Below are 20952 nucleotides of genomic sequence, written 5' to 3' on the forward strand. Positions count from 1 at the left end.
AGGTACTACCAACTCTATAAAAAGCATGTTACGTTTGCATAATCGGATCCGGGATAGCCGAGAAATTGCTATTGCAGCTTCAGCATTAGACATAACAGAAGCTTGAAGTACAGATCATTCTCCCAAAATTAAGGAATCATTTCATTCTGCCATGGACCCAACAAGATATTTTTCCGTCAGTCCTATAGAGATGTTGAAAGCGTTTTGCTCATAAACATTTCCATAAAACACAGGTTGATCAATGATGAGGTCAAATTCCCGGCGGCCTTCGGTGTGTCGAACTTTCCGTGTATTCAGATCACCAAGGCTAAGAAGATTGAGACAGCCGGATTCTGATCCCTGAGTCGACTGCTCAGGTCTGGCTGATTTCTTGAAGCATCTCCACCACTTTCTTCATCTTCGGCCGCTTAGCCGGGACACTGTCCGTGCAAAGCAGCGCGACTTTGAGAGCAGCAAGCATCTCTCTCCTCCAAGTGAAGCTCACTGTGCTGAGCTTGGCATCGAGGATCTGTTCTGGCGTCTCCCCTCTCGTGGGAGCAGCATGGACCCACTTCACCAAGTCCACGCCTTCCCCAAACCCTTCGTCGACCGGGAGTCTTGTCGTGAGGATCTCAAGCAGGATGACTCCGTAGCTGTACACATTCCCGGGTGCCGTGACTAGCATTGTGTAGGCGTACTCTGCAAATATTAGAGCAGAGAGTTAATGAGCGAATGACAGAAAGCGAACAACTTGAGAAACCGGAAACAGTACTGGACAACAAGTCGTTTTTCCTTGTCTAGAAAAAAGGAAGGTGAAGACAGTTTTCCCCAAACAAAAATAGCGGATAACTTTGCATAATTTGCTGCTCCAAGATCAGGATTTGGCCTCTGTATCCAGACAACTAAAGCAAACATGTTACCTGGGGGTATATAGCCAAAAGAGCCAGCAACTGCACTGATGCTCGCGGTTCCCCGAGAAGGGTCAAGAAGCTTTGAGATCTCAATCTCCCCGAGCAGAGGCTTAAAATTCGAATCTAAAAAAACATTTGCTGAAGAAATGTCCAAATGGATGACTGCAACGTGGTGGAGAAAAGCCAGACCCTCAGCCACTCCGATGGCAATGGACAGTCTCCTAGGCCAGTCGGGTTCATACTCGGCTTCCTTGCTGGACTCATGCAGGAGCTGAGCTAATGTCCCATTGGGCAAATAGTGGTGAAGCAGAAGAGCAACATCCTCGTAGATTACAAAGCCGATGGGCTGCATAAGGTTCTCATGTGAGAGTCTACTGAGCCTCTCAAGCTCCCGAATCATCTTGCTCTGGTGGTGGACTATAGTTCGGTCCATGGACTTCAGTTTCTTCACCAAGAGAATCAATCCTGACGGCATCATAGCCTTGTAAACTGAGCTGAAGGTTCCAGTCATGAGCTTATTTGAATCCTTCAGAGTGGCCTTAACTACCGCATCGAGTTCTATGGCTTGCTTGAGATTATCGATGAAGACATTTCCTGCCTCGATTGCGGGTCGGGTATTGGTCTCTTCCTCCTCAGTGGGCTCTGCAGATTTAGACTTTGCCACCTTTTCTTGCCTCTCCCTCATCATGAACAGAAGGACGACTATAGTTACTGAAGCAAAAACTGCCAAGCCCGATCCAATAACTGCTAGTATGATTCTGTATGAGACCCTGTGATGGTAATCCTCGCGATCATTTCCTAAGGAGCGTCCGCAGGAAGCGAGGAGTGGTTCTCCACAAAGACCTTTGTTGCCTGAAAAGCTTGAGTTAGGACTCTTCTGGAAAGGTCCGAAACTTGGGACTGGACCCATGAGGAGGTTGTTCGAGAAGTTAACCTCGATCAAGCTTAACATTCCCTTGAACTCAGCAGGGATATTGCCAGAGAGCTGATTATTGGAGACGTCTAGGGAGACGAGCTTGTCAAGTCTTCCGAGATCAGGAGGAAGGGGCCCGTGAAGATGATTGAAGCTCAAATTTAAAGATATCTGTAAGTTCTTGAGGTGACTGATCTCGGAGGGAATATTTCCGGTCAGATAATTGCTGCCCATCTGCAGTTCAAGTAGCTTCACACAGTTTCCAATCTCATGAGGGATCTCTCCTTTTATGGAATTCTGACCCACGAGTAGGAACTGGAGCCTCGACATGTTGCAAATTTCTTTAGGCATGGTACCGTTAAAGCGGTTATTGCTCAAATCCAGCTTGTTGAGATTCTTGCACCTTATAATCGACAGGGGAATGTCTCCGAATAGATTGTTACTGGAAAGAATCAGCTCCTGCAAGTTCATGAGACTCCCGAACTCCGGAGGAATGGTCCCAGTAAACCCATTCGAGGCCAAGTTTAGCAGGGTCAGATTGGGGCACCGAGCAAAATCGGAAACAAGCTCGCCGGAGAGGTTGTTATTGTCTGCCTCAAAATATGTGAGGCTGCTGGCATTCCCAATTGTCATCGGAACAGTCCCAATGAGCCCATTGTTCCCGATACGGATGCTCGACAGACTCGTGCAGTTCCCAATCTCTACAGGAATCTCCCCCGTTAGCTTATTTTGGGTCAGGATGAGAACTACTAACTTCCCCGAAGCAAATATGCTCGCAGGAATCGGCCCTTCGAGCTGGTTCGAGTGAAGGTTGAGCATCTCAAGCTCAGAAACGGAGCCTAAATTATCCGGAATTCTACCATCCAACACATTCTCATAAGCCGTGAAAACCCGCAAACTACTCAAATTCCCAACCCATGATGGGACTGAACCGCTCAAAATATTGGTAGAAACTTGGAACTCTTCCAGCTTCTTAAGGCTCCGGAGCTCATCCGGAATTTCTCCTATGAGCTGGTTGCTCGAGAGGTTCAGCGACCTGAGGTTCCGGAGGCCACCGAGCTCCCTAGGAATGAACCCGCCAAACTTATTGAACGAGAGATCGAGGAACTCGATCCTGGACAAGTTCCCGAGCTCCGGAGGGATTGGGCCGTGGAAACTGTTGCTCGAGAGGTCGAGGCTCTTAAGGGACTCGAGTTGTGCTACGAAAGTGAGGTTACCTCGGAGGGAGCGGTGGGAGAGGTTGAGCTTTTCGACGGTCGAGTTACCGGTCTCCCCGTCGCAGGTGATCCCAGGCCAGGAGCAGAAGTCGGAGTTGTTGGCTCCCCAACCTGAAACCCCCAGCTCCTCGCTGATGGCCATCAATGTGGCCCTCGTCCGGTTGTTCAGCTGAGGTTGAACGCCATTAACGAGCTCGAACTCCAACAGAATCATAACCCCTGCTACTGCTGCTATAAATAGATGAAGGAACATGGAGGAAACCATTATTGAAGCAGCAAGAATGGATTTTTCTCGCCCCAGATCGCTCAGAAGCCCATGGAAGAAAAAACCCTCCCGCAAATCCTTCTAATCTTGCTGCTGCCCAGCTCCCATCGACCCTTCAAATAATATGAGCCGGGAAGCTTCACGGAAATGGCACTTCACTGTCTCTCCCTGAGACAGAGGAAAAGCGCCGAGGAAGAAAGCTAACTTGGAAGCTTCTGTGGAATGCGGGCATTTGCGGAAGACAGGACAGGTCCCTTCAGAGGGAAAACCAACCAGGAAAGATTTCTTCCGTCCTATCAAATCATATCAAATCACATCAAATCGGTGATGGCAGGCGGCAGGCAGTGAATGACAGCGCCAAATACAAGAGGAAGCGAACGAAACGGCTGAGTCAGGGGAGCATGGGACGTGTGAATGAACGTGAAAAGAGCTACGCTTCCATGAAAGAAAGGAAATGGAGTTGCAAAGATGCGGGACAGGAAATGGGAGAGACCAAGTCGGGCAAGTGAAAGCGACGGTAGAAGGGGGTGGATAGAGAAGGGAGAGAGGAAGTGTACTAAACACACTCCGGAGAGGAGAGGAACAGAGCAGTGCCAACAACGTAAAATCCTCTCTGGGGTTTCTCTCTTTGGTCAGGTTTTCACGGACCAGGTGGTCTTGCTCTGCTCTCACCCCCCAACACACTCAAACAGAGCAAGGCAGGCCCAGAAAGAGAGAGAAAGAAGAAGAAGAAGAAAATATTTTTCTTTTTTTCTTTTTTCTAATATATAAATAGTTTTTGCATTATATGTCGTTTCACGAGAAATGCGCGGTGGTGAGAAGTGACATGAGCAGAGGGGACTGCTGCATCAATTCCTGCAATTTCTTTTTCATTGTATTTATTAATCCCATTTAATATCCCATAATATCCTTCATCTTTTAGATTTTTTTTTGCCCCTTTTGTTTTTTTGTTTTTCTAAAATTTGTTAAGTAGTTTTTTTTTTTCCAAGAAGGTTGGTCGGAGATTTCTAATTAAAACACTAGTTGGACGATTTGAGTCGCTTCTATTAGTGACTGCAGCACGACTTCTAGTTGGAAAGTTAAGTCGCATTTGATAAATTAATTATTTAAAAATTAAATATTTAATTAGTTAGGAAAATAAGCGTACCGAAAGATGAGGGGATTGATAAGTATGGGAATATATGTTTTGAGGAGTTAAAGACACCAAAAATTGAAAAATAAATTATCTCTTCAAGTCAATATTTTTTACTTAACTCATTAAGTAGTTTAGACACTCATTGCTCATCTTTCCTTTCTTTCCCTATTTATTTTCCCTTATAAATAACTTGTAATTAACTTTTAAGTACTTATTTAATTAAGTTGAAACAAACACACCCTTGATGTTGTAATCTAGGCAAGAACGATTCTATGCATGAAACATTAAAACGGTTCTATTATCGTGAGAGCAAATACAATCGTAGTATTTTCATTTTTTCTCGGTTGATGCTGAATGATTCACATTTAAAATTTAAACCCTCCTGATCAGTTAACAACTTGATCTAAGAAGCTTTACAGTAAGTTGTTATTGTTGTAAATGTAATCTAGGTAAGAATGATTTCACGCATGAAACCATTCCGTCATCGTGTGGGTAAAGAGAACCATTAGTGGTTCTTTCTCTCAATTGGCGTCAAATGGTTCATATTGAAATCCTAAAGGTTCGTTAAAAACTTGCTTTGAGAAGCATTACGGTAAGTTGTTACATATGAAATACAATTTGAGAAAATAAAAATGTTTTAAGAACGTGCAGAATTTCTCATCGGTTGTGAATTCACCGAAAGTTAACCAATGCCTTTTCAGTTTCTCTTCCTAAGTGTTCACATAATTAATTTGGTACATACATGAGGTACATTATCAATACGTCTCAATCAACTTTTTGGGCCATTCGATCAACTAACGAGACATTAAGGACAATTTGGTGTCAAAGGTCAAATCCTTATACAAATGAAACCCGCAACTCGACTTGTGAAGGCAATTGAGGACAGTAATAATAATGGTTAAAAAAGTAAAAGAAGTTCACATACCAAACATCAACGTGGTTACTGCTATATGTTGTGACAACGTTCCATGTTTAAATTTTGTATCTAGCTGATTAGGAGTTTGCGCTTTATTCGGTTTGATTTCGAGAGAAAATTTTGTGTTTATGTCGTCGAAGATATAGTATTATTAATTAGAGAGATACATGAATCAATGACGGATCCAAAATTTTAATTGAAAGGGACAAATTCTTTGAGGGGAATATAGAATGATAATGCTTTCGATTTATGAGGCGAACATAAGAATTTTCATCAAAATTAGATCATAATATATAATTTTTTATAACATCAAAATTTACGACGACTATCCCTTATCTCCTGGCTTCATCCCTGTACATGATGATTAATATTTGAGAGACAATAGCATTAGAGAATAGGGAGAATGGGCGGCCCGAGAAGACACAACATGTCGACGCAGATATAATATTACACAAAACCTAGGATTCCCCATGTGGGTCACTTATGTACGAATCATTATTCTTCCTCATCCCCACCTTTTATTCTTTTACCATTTCGCTTCGACTTTCCCCTTCTTACTCGGAGTAAATCACTGGAATTTACCCATCAAGATCGAGGATTTCTCGCCTTAGAACTAATTAAGATGCCGACATCTGAATGGTATCTCTAATAGGTGGACATACTAGTTGATGAATCAGATATTATGTTAGCTTCCTTTTCTCAATGATACACATTACAATCTATTACAATCAAATAAAAAGAAATAAATCAAATTCACGGGGGTAAAATAGTAATGTCATAATCAAAATATTACACGTAAAACATTAACGGTGCGATGCGCTTATCTCCAACTCGTGAACTTAGCAGATACAAAGTTATAAGGTAGCACCCAATTTTTTCGATTGGGCAGTTGGATGTATGATTTATAAAACAAGTTCTTGCGGTAAAAAAAAACATGAAAATAAATGCCAAATTATGGCAAATAAAAGGTAAACAAGCACATGATGAATTAGTTGAAAAAATATCTTCAAAGTTAGGAGCTTTTGCTGCAAAAAGTGCAATGACAGCAACACAAGACAGCATCATATATTAGTGCTTGCAGCAGTCCTTTTCGACCTCAGACCGACCCCGTTGAACCCGGAAATTTTCATTTCTAAAGGGCTTCTTTGCTTTCTATTAGTTTTTTCTTCCCTTCTTTTTATTGTAATTTTTTTAATTTTATACTCTTCGAGTAATGATTATATTCGTTGAAAAATCACTTGGTTATAATTATGAAGTATGAGTTTTGCTAACATAACTTTGTGTCACTGTGATACGTATAGTACATACAGTTTAAGTATTTAATATTTCAGTTTAAGTATTTAGTATTTTTAATAATCGCGATTAATATAAGTATTTTTTACTTTTACTTTCAATTTAAGTATTTCATATTACGGTTAAAGTGTTTGTTATTTTATATACTAAACACTAAAATACTAAGCAGATTATGGTGATGCAGAATCATATTAGAATTTCTCTATCAAGTATTCAAGGAAAATAATTGAAGAGGATTGAGATCGATGCGGAAATTACGGATTTTCCTTAGGCCGCATGGTGATTCTCGTTGCTTGTAATGCAATCCCCGTGCATTATGCAATCCAAAAATATAAACAAATACATAAAAAAATGATAAAATAAAAACTAAAAAACTTGGACTCTCTTTTCTGTCACTTTATTAAATGGGAAATGCCAATATAGAGTATACATTCTTTAACCAAAGAGTTGATAAAGACCACCAAAGGTAGTGGTATAGTGATTAACAAATATTAATGGTGTTTAATAAATTAAGTGCTTAAAAATTAAATATTTAATTAGTTAATGAAACAAATTTATAGGAGGAATGAATGAATGAATAAGGATAAAAAAAAGTTTTGTAAGAGATAAAGAGCATTAATAAGTGAAGAATGATTTATTTTATCAAGTCAAAAATTTTTACTCATTAAATGATTTTTTTGCTTAATTATTTCATTTTCTCTTAAAACTAATTTGTAACTAACTTTTAAGTACTTATTTAATTAAGTTGAAACGAATCACATTTACTCTCATGTGATTTGACAACCCTAAGGTCCCGGGTTCAAATCCCTTCCAGTGCATTTATAAAAAATAATTGCTAGTTGTTTGTTCTTTGGTTTTGGGCTTGGGAGATACCGATTTCTGTAAGCTATACTAAACATTTGGTGGTGCTACGCTGACGAGGCCAATGCTCATGTTGGTTATTTAGTTCGTCTGATATATATGCAGTTTAAATGCGAGAGTTCAGACATTGCATAGCGAGATATGGTAAGGTTGTCATTACTATTGTCCACCATTTTACGTATAAGAAAACAAAGAGTTGATAAAGAACAATATATAATCGTAATTCGTATATATTGGAAGGAAAAGGAATGAAATGAATTTCTCATTTTTTTACTCCATTTGCTCTTTTATGAAAAATGCATTCCACTTTAGTAATCTCTCTCTGTTTTTTTTAAAGAATTGATGTAATAATAGTTCATTTATAAAATTTACGTGATACTTATTCCATCGTTCTAATTAATTTGTATACAAATATTATATAATTTATTTAAGCTCCTATATACACACACTTCATTATTATACTCTTTTATATGTTCAAATTTAACCCAAAAAAGAGTACATATTCTCTATAGTTATCTTTACAAAACTCATTTCATTCCATCTTGGTGCACCAAAAGTGAAGAGACGATTCTTGATGAGCCGGATTATTTTCCTATTATTAAGGTACATACTAAAAACTGTTTAGAAAGGATTGAATGAATAGAAAAGAAAGCCCACCTTTTCAATTTTTCTTTTGTTGTTGGTGGGGATGGCACTTTCTAAAGGACATGACACCACTGTCCCAATTTCATTATATCACACCAAAGAGAGGGAAAAAAAATAAAATAAGAAAAAGGCATGTGAATGAGTGATGGTGTGGGAAGCCACGTTGGATGATTTGCCATGATAGATAAGATAGATAGATAGGTACATCGATACAGATCCCAATTGTGTTGTCATCATATATGTACATGCACTATATGCTTTCATGGGAAAGAAATTAATACCAAAACCTCTCTTTTTTGGGATATGATATAATTTTTGAAGTGATTTTCTTAAATTTTCCAAAAAAAAGATAATCATTTTCTATATTCTCCTTATTTTTCCTAAAAAAATCTTTAGTTTTTTTTGTTATAAAGTTTTTTTTGTTTGCACAACCTAATATCTAAGAAGCCATATGAGCCTAATTAATACATATTCAAAGTGGATCGGCCCACAGACTTATATTTATCTCTCAATTCTGAATTTTCTCTATTCATAAATCTCGAACTCAAAATCTTACTTGAGATGAATAATTATTGATCACCCGAACCAACTCACGTTGGTTTACTAGAATCCTTTTATTTATATAAGTTTATGCTTGTAACACCTACTAATAAGCTTAAACGTGTTTGTTGCTACAAAATTGATATCTTCTCACGTCATTATACCAAAATAAATCATAAAAAAAACTCCTTTTATATATGCATGGAATCAACATCGGTGGGTCATGGAGCACATTACATGATTAAGTTGATTGAATTGCATAGATGATCATGATGGATATATAAGGGAGATCACAGAAGGGGAGAGAGTGTGATTGAAAAGGAGGGAGGAGGAGGAGAAGAGGAGGCAGTGTGAAGAGACTGTAGATTCTGAGTGATTGAGATTGGGAGGGCTGTCCCTTTAGTAGACATGCATCATGAGCCCCCCCTTCGCATCATGCTCTGTCCCTCCCCTCTCTCTTTTAGAACAATGTTTTCTCCGTCCCCAACGGTCCCACGAACGCCCCCCATTCCATTCATATTTGACTGTAATCCATTTCCGGGGAAAAGAGAATTCAAGTGAAATTCGTATTTTTATAAATTAATTAAACTCTGTTTAATTTTACAATTAATTTTAAATTTTATTCCACTTAATTTTACTTCAATAATAGAATTATTATTATTAACATTTTCCTTTAATTTTTTAACTATTTAATTCAATTTTTAATATTAAATTCTCTAAACTATTCATTACTTTTTTCACGATTCGACAGCACAATCATTACTTTCTCAAAACTATTTATTACTTTTCATATTTTTTCTCATAATTCAAATAATTGCAAATCAATTAAAATCAAAACTCAATTCTGTCAAACTCTAAAACTAACTGTAAAACCAAATACAATGTTAATTCTTCGTATCTTATCACAATGGGCTTGGGGGTTAGAAACTCTTCAGTTCGCTTGAACAGGAAAAACTGAATCGGAACAGAATGACTTCCATCGTATCACTGGACAATTTTTAAGCAACGAGAATTGTAAATCATCGTATTAGTTGATTGTATAAGCTCGAAAAGGTCCGATGCTTAGAAGATCGAAATGACCTTTCCTCGATAGGAGTCGGAGTGCTTTTAAGGCCGCAATTGCTTGTAAGAATGTTGTGGTGTGAAATCAACAAATCGCAGCCAACCGTGCTCTTCGTGCAAGGGGGTCCAACACAGAAGAGACCCAAAAGGGCCCAATTGGTGTGGGCTAAGAGCTTCTCGCATTAAATTCGATATTGACGAATAAACAGTCCACACCTCGTACCAAACATGATTGTGGGCACGGCTTGGTCGGTCCACGATCATAAAGTTGAGCGGCAATGCTTTAGTATAAACGTAATATCCGGCACTTCTATTATTATATGTGAAACATAATATATATGGTCACTTCATCTGATGGAGCATGGGCCATTGGGCTGAGGCCCAATAATGTACTCGGGAGGACGGTTAGGATAAGGTTCGGATGATCCGAGATATTGGGCCGAGGCCCACTTTGGGCCCGGTCCATGGGAGCAACTGTTGAGCAGATGGAACTGCTGAACTAACTGGGAAACCTGCGAATGTTTGTTGATTTTAATGTTTCCACTTTGCTTCGTAATGTGATGCTTGCCCCATAAAAGAAAAGAAAGGAACAGATGAAAAGTGCCTTCTAAACAAACCGGTTCCATCACATCAGGTGATCGGTGGTGGAAAATAAAGATCCACACGACAAAGGCCACCTAACCTCGGATGTAACAATCCCGATTCAGAGATTTTCCGTTACACGATCTAAATGCCCTTCACATTCGCGAGGCCAGTGATCGTGAATTGTGATAACTAGTGTTGTAAAAGTAGAAAAAATTATGAATATGGAGTTTTAATCGATATAACCAGAGCATGAGATATATTCCGACATAGGTGTCATGCCATCTATTTTATAAAACGTGTGTTTTGATGAAATGGAATAAGACTAAAACTAGTAATTTAATCGTTTTTGAGTTTCTAATACAAGAAATACCTAGGAAATTTTAGGGGCCAAACTGAAATTATTCTTTACTTAGAAGATATTGTCTTTCCAGGTAGATGAAAAGGATTTATTATTGTTAGGAAAAATAAATAAATTTGGCCCACCATCTCCTCTGTTCTTGGCCCCTTAACCACTAGGTTAAGGTCATGCCACATCAGAAGAGGCCCATGACCAAAAACCATAGCCAACAGGGGGTTCTCCTTGGAAGTGGGCTCACTTCAATGTTTTTTTATTTTTTTTTTATTTTTATTTTTTTTTATAGTCCAAATTTAATAATTTCCACCACTCTTGCAATAAATTTCATAAGAGTTCCCACTCTTGATTCAAATGGTTCGATACTTCTTTTTTAAATCCACAATGTGATAAAAAAATCGATTAAAAAAAATCATACAATTCAAATTAGAAATTCAATTGGCCATAATATACCTTATTCACGTGTCTCATCCGTAGAGGAAATTCATGACTTTGAGAGTATTACTTTTTAGTGGGATAACTCGACTTGAATCTGAACGAGTCAAGACTTATTGGGCTTCCAAATACTAGATATTATAGAATAAAAAATTGACTATTCTTTACCAAGCTTAGTAATATCTACTCATATTTGATTGAAATCGAGAATTCTTCGATAATCCCGCATATTCCATCTTATCAAGAACACTTCTTTCAAATCTATGGTTTCTACGAGTATTAATCTTCTTTAAAAAATCTTCGTCATATGTTAATTAATCAGAACCTACAATCCTTGATCATTAAGGCGATTAGAGGAGGAGGGAAAAAAAGTAAAGATCAGGGGCTGAAAAGAAAAGTTTCACATTCTGGGGGCTTAAGGGAGAATAAAATATCCGAATCTTAATCTTAATCCAACTGTGCAAGCGCACATGACCGGTGCCATCGTCACCGGGCCTTTGCCTTAAAAGCACGTACCCTCTTACCCAATAATAATAATAATAAAAAAAATAAAAAAATAAAAAAAGCACGTTCCCATCTCTCTCTCTCTCTCTCTCTCTCTCCCCCTCTCCGTGTCTCTGTGTCCGACTCTGCGACCACCACCACCGTCGTCACCTACACAGCGGCCGCGACCACCACCACCACCACCACTTTCACTCAGTCTCTCTCTTTCTCTCTCTCTCTCTTTTATATCTGGTGATAGACACGATTCATTCATGCCACTCTCCTTTTCAGAGCTCTCTCTGAAACACATACCTCAAAAGTCTCAATAAAGCTGGAGACAGAGGGGGGGAGAGAGGGGAAGCAGGAGCAGTAGCCATCATCATCTCTCCCTCTCTCTCTCTCTCTCTGCTCTCACATTCTCCGCTTCAGCGATAATTCATTCTCATTTCCACCTTCTCTCTCTCCGTTGCATTTCCATACTGCTGATCACGTTCAGCGAATCTGCTGCAGTCATTTGTTCTCTTGGCATTGATCGGCGTCTGAAACAGCTCGGGCAGTTCTCTGAGTTGCCGTATCGTGCAGATCTTTTTCGCCGGTTAGTTTCTGACTCCACTCCTGATCTCGATCTGAATGTGCGTCACGTCTATCGTTTGCTAGCTCGATCAGTTGGTGCATGGAGATATTTAAGTGTACGCATTGTAATCGTTGAGTCTTAAAACGGTCACTAGTTCATTGACTTTGCTTGACTGGTAGCAATCGTTGCCTGGAAGTTGGATCTTTATGTGAAATAGCGAGCACTTCAACGATGGATCATTCCATCGGAGGATTTGTTGAACATCCAGACTCAGAAGTAATGTTCGCGATTAGCCTCTTGCCAGCTTAAGAAGTTTGACTTGAATAGTGGAAGGCTGGAAGCAGAAAATTGATGCGATCGTTGCGGTCATGATGATCTTCAAGGTTCTCTGAGTAAAGGGCTACTAAATGAGGAGCGTATCGATGATTGATGCGACAGTAACGAAGCTCATCTCAAGAGTACTTGAATTGAGAGCTGGTAACTCATATGCTGAGGCTTCGAAGAAGAGCATATGAATAGGAAGGGGACATACTGGGGGGCAAATGGATCTATGCATGGACGAACCTAAGTTAGAGATTCAGCTTGCAACACAAACGAGGGCAAGGGTGAATAGATTAGGCAGTTTCATGAATAGATTATGAAGTTGGTGGCAGTAGGGGCATGAATGGGGAGAATTTACATTACAAAATTTAAAAGAGTGACAATGTACGTGCATTTTCTGTGCAAGTATTCAATTTGGTTCGATGTATCTATAAGATGGATGCATTTTTTAAAATTCTGTAAGCGTATCAGCAATTTTGTTTGTTCAATTTGTTTGTCATTGTACAGGATTTTCAGGAAGAAATTCAGTCCCTATATCTGTAAATCTTGTTGAGAAAAGCCTTTCTAATCACGTAATAATGCAACGTACATGCTAATGAAGTTTTCCATTATGTCATAGCTACTATTTCTATGAGCATCCATTACTCGAGCTGCTAATTCAAATGGCTATGTTATGCTAGTTTTGTGTGGAGCTGTTCGTATATACTGTGGTCACATATTGATTTTAGTGACTGACCATTTTCTGTTGTTGCAGCTGCAATTTAGGAACCAATCAGTCAGTCGAGCCTCAGTTTTTAACATTACATGTTCTGTCTCGTCTCAAGAAGGCAACAACCACGAAATACAGGAGATGTCTAATGCCACAAAACTCTTGGACCCTGCTTTTCATGGAGCTGGCCAGAGAGTGTATCCTCTGCAGAAATATTGATTTGATATAGGATTTGCATGTCATGATCTTTGTTTCTGTCAATGAAGTAAATCTAACTTGCAAGTATTCCTATGAAAGGGGGAAGCTATGAATTTGACCATTTTCGGACAATTATTTAAATATCTGGTGTTTTCGTTCTTGAACATGTTAAACTTAATCACTTACAGTGGGACGGAAATTTGGCGTATTGAGAACTTTCAACCAGTTCCTTTGCCGAAGTCTGAATATGGGAAGTTTTACATGGGGGATTCTTACATAGTATTGCAGGTGGGTCAGCTTGCCTTCCTCTGTGACGTGGGTTAAAAAAGTTTTGATGCCGAATGATCTATTCTTAGGTTATGTTAGTCATAAATAGGCATAGTTCCCTCATGTTAATAACTACCATAGTAGAACTGTCTCTTATGGAATAAAATATTTCCATCCATTATATTTGCACTCTGTATAGTTGCTACCGTATTTGATCATCAGAACAAGCAGACGCTGCAGAGGCTGAACTGCATCGTGCAACTATGTTTTTCCTTTTCCTTTTCTATCGATAAGTCAATATGATTAAGAATATATCAGATCGATTGGTAGGAAATATGGTACCATTTCAGAAGGAGAATGCTGCACAAGTTTAATTATGATCTAGCTCATGTATTGTGCTGCTTCATCGATTATTCTGTATATTTTCCTAAATGGGCTGGAAAATATTTTTGAGGTGCTATTGCCAAAGTATACATTGACATGTATAAACACTGTTGGTCTTGTTATAATCTTTTAAATGGATTTGTGCTTGTGATCTGGATCACCGTATGCTTATCTTTTATTAATTTCCATAGACCACGCCTGGTAAGGGAGGTGCTTATCTGTATGATATACATTTCTGGATTGGAAAAGACACAAGTCAGGTATGCTTCCTTACCCAACCTTTCTCTACTTTGGTGCAGTTAGACTTTCTTTAACTTTGACTGAGTATTAAATTCTCGTTGACAGGATGAAGCTGGAGCAGCAGCAATTAAAACGGTTGAACTAGATGCAGTGCTGGGGGGTCGCGCTGTGCAGCACCGGGAAATTCAAGGGCATGAATCTGACAAATTTCTAGCCTATTTCAAACCTTGTATTATACCACTGGAAGGGGGTGTGGCATCTGGTTTCAAGAAAGCCGAGGACGAAGTCTTTGAAACTCGCTTGTATGTTTGCAAGGGAAAAAGAGTTGTCAGACTGAAGCAGGTGTAACTTATAAGGATTCCTAGCGAAGTTTATAAGCATATAGGATTTATTGTAATGAGAATCTGCTATTGATCAGGGGAATACCATTATTCATATGACTTGTGCAGGTCCCTTTTGCTCGGTCCTCTTTGAATCATGATGATGTATTCATTCTAGACTCTGAGCATAAGATCTACCAGTTCAATGGTGCCAATTCAAACATTCAGGAAAGGGCCAAGGCCTTGGAAGTGATTCAGTTTCTTAAGGAAAAGTATCACGAGGGAAAGTGTGATGTTGCAATCGTTGGTAAGGGCATGTATTAAGGGTAATTGATTGCTGTTTATCTCCATTGTCTCTTTAAGGCCACCTATTTTGTAGCTCTAATATATGCATCGCTGCTTTGTATGCTAGATGATGGGAAGTTAGATACTGAATCGGACTCGGGCGAATTCTGGGTCCTTCTTGGTGGTTTTGCTCCAATAGGGAAGAAAGCTTCCAGCGAAGATGATGTTGTTCCAGAGAAAATTCCTGCTAAATTATATAGGTAGCAACTATAACTTTACACACTTTCTGTTGGTTCTATGTTGTTATTAGTAAATGGGGAAGACATTAGCAGCTTGTGATCCTTCTAAGTATTGCCAGTTTAATGTGATAATAGATGCTGTTCTTAACCATATTTACATCCTATTTATACTGACAACTTTTTAAGATGGACATTTTCTTCGAGGAAAATGCTATAAAGACATTGATCTCTGTGAATATGCCTTGACGATACCTTTTCTTTTGGATAGCTGACTCCAAGGAATAATTTACTGACGTGCTTGTGAATAGTTAGGAAAGAAACTTGCAAGTTGTTTTGCTTTTCAGCTGAACCTCTTACACAATAAGTGTTAGAAATCCTTTTTGATCACATCTTAACTTTCACAGTAGAGCTTGTGTTGTATCCTAATATATTTTCACAATTCTGTAGAAGAATCTCTAATTGCCTCTTGAGCTTCGAGTCTATTTTATGATATCATTTGCATTTCATGTTCCAATTTATCACTTGGGAAGTAACATGACTAGTGTTTTGCATGTTGATCATGATGGCAAATTATCTACTTCAACTGCTGATTTTTGTTGTGTCCCTCTGTAGCATTGTTGATGGTGACTTGAAGCTTGTGGAAGGTGAACTATCTAAGAGCTTGTTGGAGAATAACAGATGCTACCTTCTTGATTGTGGAGATGAGATTTTTGTTTGGGTTGGCCGGTTAACACAAGTGGATGAGAGAAAAGCTGCCAGCCTATCTGCTGAGGTTGAGATGTAGTCCTTTTTAAACTTTTGATTTATGGTCAGAAAATATAAATAATAATCTTTCAATTTATCTGCAGGAATATATTACCAGCCAAAGTAGGCCCAAGTCCACACGCATAACCAAGGTAATTCAGGGTTATGAGACTCATGCATTCAAGTCCAACTTTGGTTCTTGGCCACTGGGATCTGTGAATTCTGGTGCTGAAGAAGGCAGAGGAAAAGTAGCAGGTGGTGTACTTTCCCTTTGGTGATTGAATTGGAAGTAATTTTTACAGGTTTTGTTGCTTACAGTTACAAATGTTTTTCCAGCTTTGTTGAAGCAACAAGGTGTTGGGCTAAAGGCCTTAGCCAAAGCTGCTCCCGTGATCGAAGAAGTGCCGCCCTTGCTTGAAGGAGGTGGAAAGATGGAGGTAGTCGATGATTTTTATGCTTGTTCCTTTGGATTCTGTTTCTGTATAGCTAGAACTTTTCACAATGAGAAGATGCTCAATATTGCAGGTGTGGCGCATAAATGGCAGTGCGAAGACTCCATTACCCAACGAGGAGATTGGTAAATTTTATAGCGGAGATTGCTACATCACACTTTACACATATCATGCTGGTGACAGGAAAGAAGATTACTTTTTAGGCTGCTGGATTGGAAAGGACAGTCTTGAGGTAAGTAATGTCAGATCAGATTAGGTTTTGAATAAACCAGAATATACTTATTCATTTCTACTTTCTTCATTTGTTGAAACTAAAAATTATTGACATGGTACTAAATATCAAGCACAACAGATATGCATATAGTATGCATAGAAGAAAGAGTAATTGCAAAAATTTAAAAAGGACTTTCAATGTTTCTCCAAATCCATGTATAACTGAGATATATGAACAAACCAGTTTGCTTAATTCAACCTTAAAATCTTCCAACTTCACGCTGTAGTTAGGTATCTATGGCAGTGTTTGACGAAGGGATGCATTGAAAGATTCCAATCGAAAACTATTATCCTTCTCTTGATAATAAGATTAAGATGTTTTGTATAACAGAAGACATTTTTGTAGTTTATGCTTTATGAAAATGGAAATCCTGTAACTAAATTAGTCATGATTTCAACCCCAAGCATATAATTGAAAAAAATTGTTTCATGTTTGCATTTTTGAATACTTTTGAGTAACTATTGTTTCCAAGACTTTATCTACATTTCTTTTGCTTGCTTGGAATTTAAATTCATGATGCAGATCTTCATTCATTTTCTATTTTTGTAGCTGCAAATGGGATAAATTCGTTCTGCTTTTCTATTCAGGAAGACCAAAAGATGGCTGCTCGACTGGCTAACACAATGTGCAACTCATTGAAGGGTAGACCTGTTCAGGTGCTCAAATAATCATCAAAATACTCATGATGTCAGAGTTGCATCTAACAAATGCTTCTTGCTGATCCTCAAAAATATGCCTCTAACAGGGTCGTGTATTTCAAGGGAAAGAGCCACCCCAATTTGTTGTTCTTTTTCAGCCTATGGTTGTCCTTAAGGTATCCTCTTTGGCTTGTTTAAGATTATCTGATGCAAAGTTGAGATTACAGGTGCATTAATTGGAGGTTCGACTTGAACCTGAAAGTGGATTTTTCTCTAACCAATTGGTTTTTCAGGGTGGTATGAGCTCTGGTTACAAGAAATTTATAGCAGATAAAGGTTTGACTGATGAAACATACACACAAGAATGCGTTGCACTCATACAGATATTGGGGACAGCCATTCATAACAATGTAGCTCTCCAAGTTGACGCTGTATGTAATTTCTCATTTTGTTCTTATCCACTCAAATTTGTTTGCATTTACTTTTCCAGCTAATCAGTTGCTTTATTTAGGTGGCAGCATCCCTGAACTCTAACGGGTGTTTCCTTCTGCAATCTGGATCTTCTGTTTTCACCTGGCACGGAAATCAGAGCACATATGAGCAGCAGCAACTTGCTTTGCAAGTTGCAGAATTTCTAAAGGTTCAATGCAATGACATTCTATTCTTTAATAGTTGAATGTTGAGTTTTTAACAGAAAACTACAACTGCATCACTGGACTTCAATTATTTGATTATACCAATCCTATAGTTTTGGATAGACCAGTCAGTACAATGTATTTTCGCACTGCGATAGAAGCAAGCTCATTATGCTGCTCTTCATAAAGAATCCTCCTGGAATACATAGGAAGTGCACAACATGAATTGGAGCGTTAACAGTATCTCTCTGAACGATGGGCTTAGTGCTGTCTTCTTCATTCATAAGCATGCCCATCCAGCAGATATATTACACAACTTTATTTTTTGTTTTTTAAGTTACGACATAAAAACAATTCATTCTTAAGAATAATATAAAGTCCTATGTCTGGACTGAGTGCTAAGAATTGGAAGAGTGAGTTATAATTCTCTATCTATATGCATTTGCATATTGTGTTTCCAGCCCTATTGTCTGTGTACACTGCTCCAGTTGCTATATGTATGGTTAAATTAGCGTGTCGCCAACTGCAGCCTGGAGTTAGTCTTAAACATGCTAAGGAAGGAACAGAGAGTTCATCTTTCTGGTTTCCGCTTGGGGGAAAGCAAACTTACATCAGCAAAAGAATTGTTCAAGAGACTGTTAGAGATCCCCACTTGTTCACGTTCTCATGCAGCAAAGGTGATATTTTTTCACCCATAAGGTCTATAATAGCTGCTTCATTTCATCTTTTGTTATGTCTACATTTATATAAATGGAAAACCTCAACTGGTGTCTGAGCCTTTTGAACTCTCGTGATTTGTTTGATGAAGTTCTAACTTTTTGTCCTTTTTCCATGTTGATATGGATCTGCCAGGAAAATTTGAGGTGAGTTCAGGCATATGTCTAGAGTCATTTGTTTAATCTTTAGCCGTTCCGGTTTCTGTAGTCATTCTAATATTACGTTCAATAGGTCGAAGAAGTTTATAACTTTTCCCAAGATGATCTGTTGACTGAGGATATCTTAATCCTCGATACACAAGCCGAAGTATTTGTTTGGGTTGGGCAGTCAGTGGACTCCAGAGAAAAACAAATTGCCTTTGAATTTGGTCAGGTACTACTTACATTGTTGATGATCAGCTAAATTCTTTGTTGGTTTATCCATTACCAGGCTTTTTTAACTATAAATGTTCTATGCAGAGATATATTGATATGGCCTCTTCTCTTGAGGGCCTGGCTCCAAATGTACCGCTCTATAAAGTCACTGAAGGAAATGAACCATGCTTCTTCACAACATACTTCACATGGGATTCTGCAAAAGCTAATGTAGATGCTGCCTTTTTATCTGGATCGTCATGGTATATTTGTAAAGTTAATGTCTACTTAACTATAGTTTTTGTTACACTCAGGTTCAAGGAAATTCATTCCAGAAGAAGGCAGCCTTACTTTTTGGTGTCAACCATGCAACTGAGGTAAAAGGATTGTCTTATTGATGTCTGAAAACATGGAGCATCATGATGTGCTAAGAGAGTTGGATTTTAGTCTACACATCGATCTTGTCTAGTGATGTCGTTTCACGAATTACACTGGTACAGAACCAGGATAAGTCCAATGGTAGCCGAGGAGGACCAACTCAGAGGGCTTCAGCTTTAGCAGCATTATCTTCTGCATTTAATCCTTCCTCCGGGAAGTCACCCTCTGCGGTACGAATATCATAACTCTTTTCTCTTACTGGCTCCTATGGAAACTATTTAATTGCACGGTTTGTAATACTTCATCAACTTTGTTTGTATTGGTTTTGTGATACCTCAGACAAGAAAAAGAGAGGAGAGTATTTATAATCTGTGGCATCTTCTCTTATTTGGCAGGACAAGTCCAATGATTCAACTGAAGGTGGACCGAGGCAGCGAGCAGAAGCTTTAGCTGCTTTAAACTCTGCATTCAATTCTTCACCCATTTCCAAGCCATCTCCTCCAAAGCCATCTGGGACAAGTCAGGGATCGCAGAGGGCTGCTGCTGTTGCAGCTCTTTCTTCGGTTCTAACAGCTGAAAAGAAGTCACCCGAGACATCTCCTATGAGATCTAGCAGAAGTCCTCCCCCAAAAATCACCCCTCCAGGTAACACTCCATAATGCCTGCAAAGATGTTCACCCATGCTCGGTACTTGCGGAATGGAAATGACCTATAACCTAAAATAAATTTTACATGCGATTCTGATCCCTTCCTTCTCCATCTTATGTTGTAATTCTAATTAGAAGGTTCTCGCTGTATGCAGCTGAAACAAAAATCGAAAAGCCTCCTTCAGAACCCGAAGAAGATCCTCGAGAGATCCTGGATGAGGACAATGAGAAGGATGCAGCTGTTCCAAAATTAGAAAGCAACATCGAGGATAAAAAACTGGAACAAGAGCCTGCAGAAGTCGAGAATGGCGGTGAAAGCAGTATAACCGTATTCAGTTATGATCAGCTTAAGGCCAAGTCCGATAATCCAGTGACAGGAATCGATTTCAAACGAAGAGAGGTTAGCCATGTTAGTTTGTCACTTGATAAAATTGTTTCAGATGGTCACTCATTTTTCCTATCTAATGGTCAGGCCTACTTATCGGATGAGGAGTTCCAGACCATCCTGGGAATGACCAAAGAAGCGTTCTACAAGTTGCCAAAATGGAAGCAGGACATGTACAAGAGGAAGGCAGACTTGTTTTAGGCTTCCGAACTATTTCGCTCCTCATTTTGTGGGAGAATTACGGGTTCCTTTATTAGTAGACTGAGCCCGGAGTTACAGTGATTATCCTTGTTGCCCCACCGGTGGTTCTGTAGTGTTTTTTTTATAGAAGAAAGTGGTGTGCAGACGGTGATGCCTCGGAAGAGTGATTCTTTTTGTTCCTCTCTTCTCAAAAGAAGACTGCTGCTGTCTTTTGTCCTGTCATCGTGGGGAGGATATTTATCGTTCTCCGATCCACAAACACGGCAGCAGGCAATGCCTGAATTCTTTTGTTTCAGCTCTATTATTGATTTTATGCAGAAATGATTGTAAATGAAACGCATTTGATACTTACCAGCAATATTATCAGGGGCCTTTGAATATGTTCCTGCTTTTGTAGTT

At 38.9% G+C, this 20952-nt stretch overlaps 2 protein-coding genes across 3 annotated transcripts; one reads left to right on the forward strand and one right to left on the reverse strand.

Moving 5' to 3' along the window:
• Positions 1-56: 56 nt before the first annotated feature.
• Positions 57-4154, reverse strand: LOC116196759 (leucine-rich repeat receptor-like tyrosine-protein kinase PXC3). The gene is made up of 2 exons (XM_031526639.1): positions 900-4154; positions 57-678 (listed from the first exon to the last, which is right to left on the reverse strand). The coding sequence occupies exons 1-2, from the start codon at positions 3283-3285 to the stop codon at positions 353-355; spliced, it is 2712 nt and encodes a 903-aa protein (XP_031382499.1). The 5' UTR covers positions 3286-4154; the 3' UTR covers positions 57-352.
• Positions 4155-11649: 7495 nt separating this feature from the next.
• Positions 11650-20949, forward strand: LOC116197598 (villin-3-like). 2 transcript variants are annotated; one of them, XM_031527775.1, is made up of 25 exons: positions 11650-11808; positions 12103-12187; positions 13242-13393; positions 13583-13682; positions 14237-14305; positions 14391-14627; positions 14735-14912; positions 15018-15150; positions 15742-15901; positions 15978-16128; positions 16210-16310; positions 16399-16557; positions 17187-17255; positions 17345-17413; positions 17531-17668; positions 17749-17877; positions 18402-18549; positions 18725-18735; positions 18821-18961; positions 19048-19173; positions 19257-19319; positions 19443-19550; positions 19716-19965; positions 20123-20367; positions 20440-20949. In XM_031527775.1, the coding sequence occupies exons 3-25, from the start codon at positions 13338-13340 to the stop codon at positions 20551-20553; spliced, it is 2955 nt and encodes a 984-aa protein (XP_031383635.1). In that variant the 5' UTR covers positions 11650-11808; positions 12103-12187; positions 13242-13337; the 3' UTR covers positions 20554-20949. The 2 variants fall into 2 exon arrangements, with proteins under 2 accessions (XP_031383635.1, XP_031383634.1); XM_031527774.1 differs by having other exon boundaries at positions 11651-12187.
• Positions 20950-20952: the final 3 nt, after the last annotated feature.

Source organism: Punica granatum, chromosome 2, assembly GCF_007655135.1.
Source record: "Punica granatum isolate Tunisia-2019 chromosome 2, ASM765513v2, whole genome shotgun sequence".
NCBI classification, from domain to species: Eukaryota; Viridiplantae; Streptophyta; class Magnoliopsida; order Myrtales; family Lythraceae; genus Punica; species Punica granatum.

Bases quoted from the DNA above. Each gene is read 5' to 3' on its own strand.
- LOC116197598 (XM_031527775.1), top strand. From the start codon at position 13,338: ATGTCTAATGCCACAAAACTCTTGGACCCTGCTTTTCATGGAGCTGGC. The intron at 15,151-15,741 runs GTAGCAACTATA...GTCCCTCTGTAG, and splicing joins ATTCCTGCTAAATTATATAG to CATTGTTGATGGTGACTTGA. The intron at 19,966-20,122 runs GTAACACTCCAT...CGCTGTATGCAG, and splicing joins CCCAAAAATCACCCCTCCAG to CTGAAACAAAAATCGAAAAG.
- LOC116196759 (XM_031526639.1), bottom strand. From the start codon at position 3,285: ATGGTTTCCTCCATGTTCCTTCATCTATTTATAGCAGCAGTAGCAGGG. The intron at 679-899 runs GTAACATGTTTG...TAATATTTGCAG, and splicing joins TTTTGGCTATATACCCCCAG to AGTACGCCTACACAATGCTA.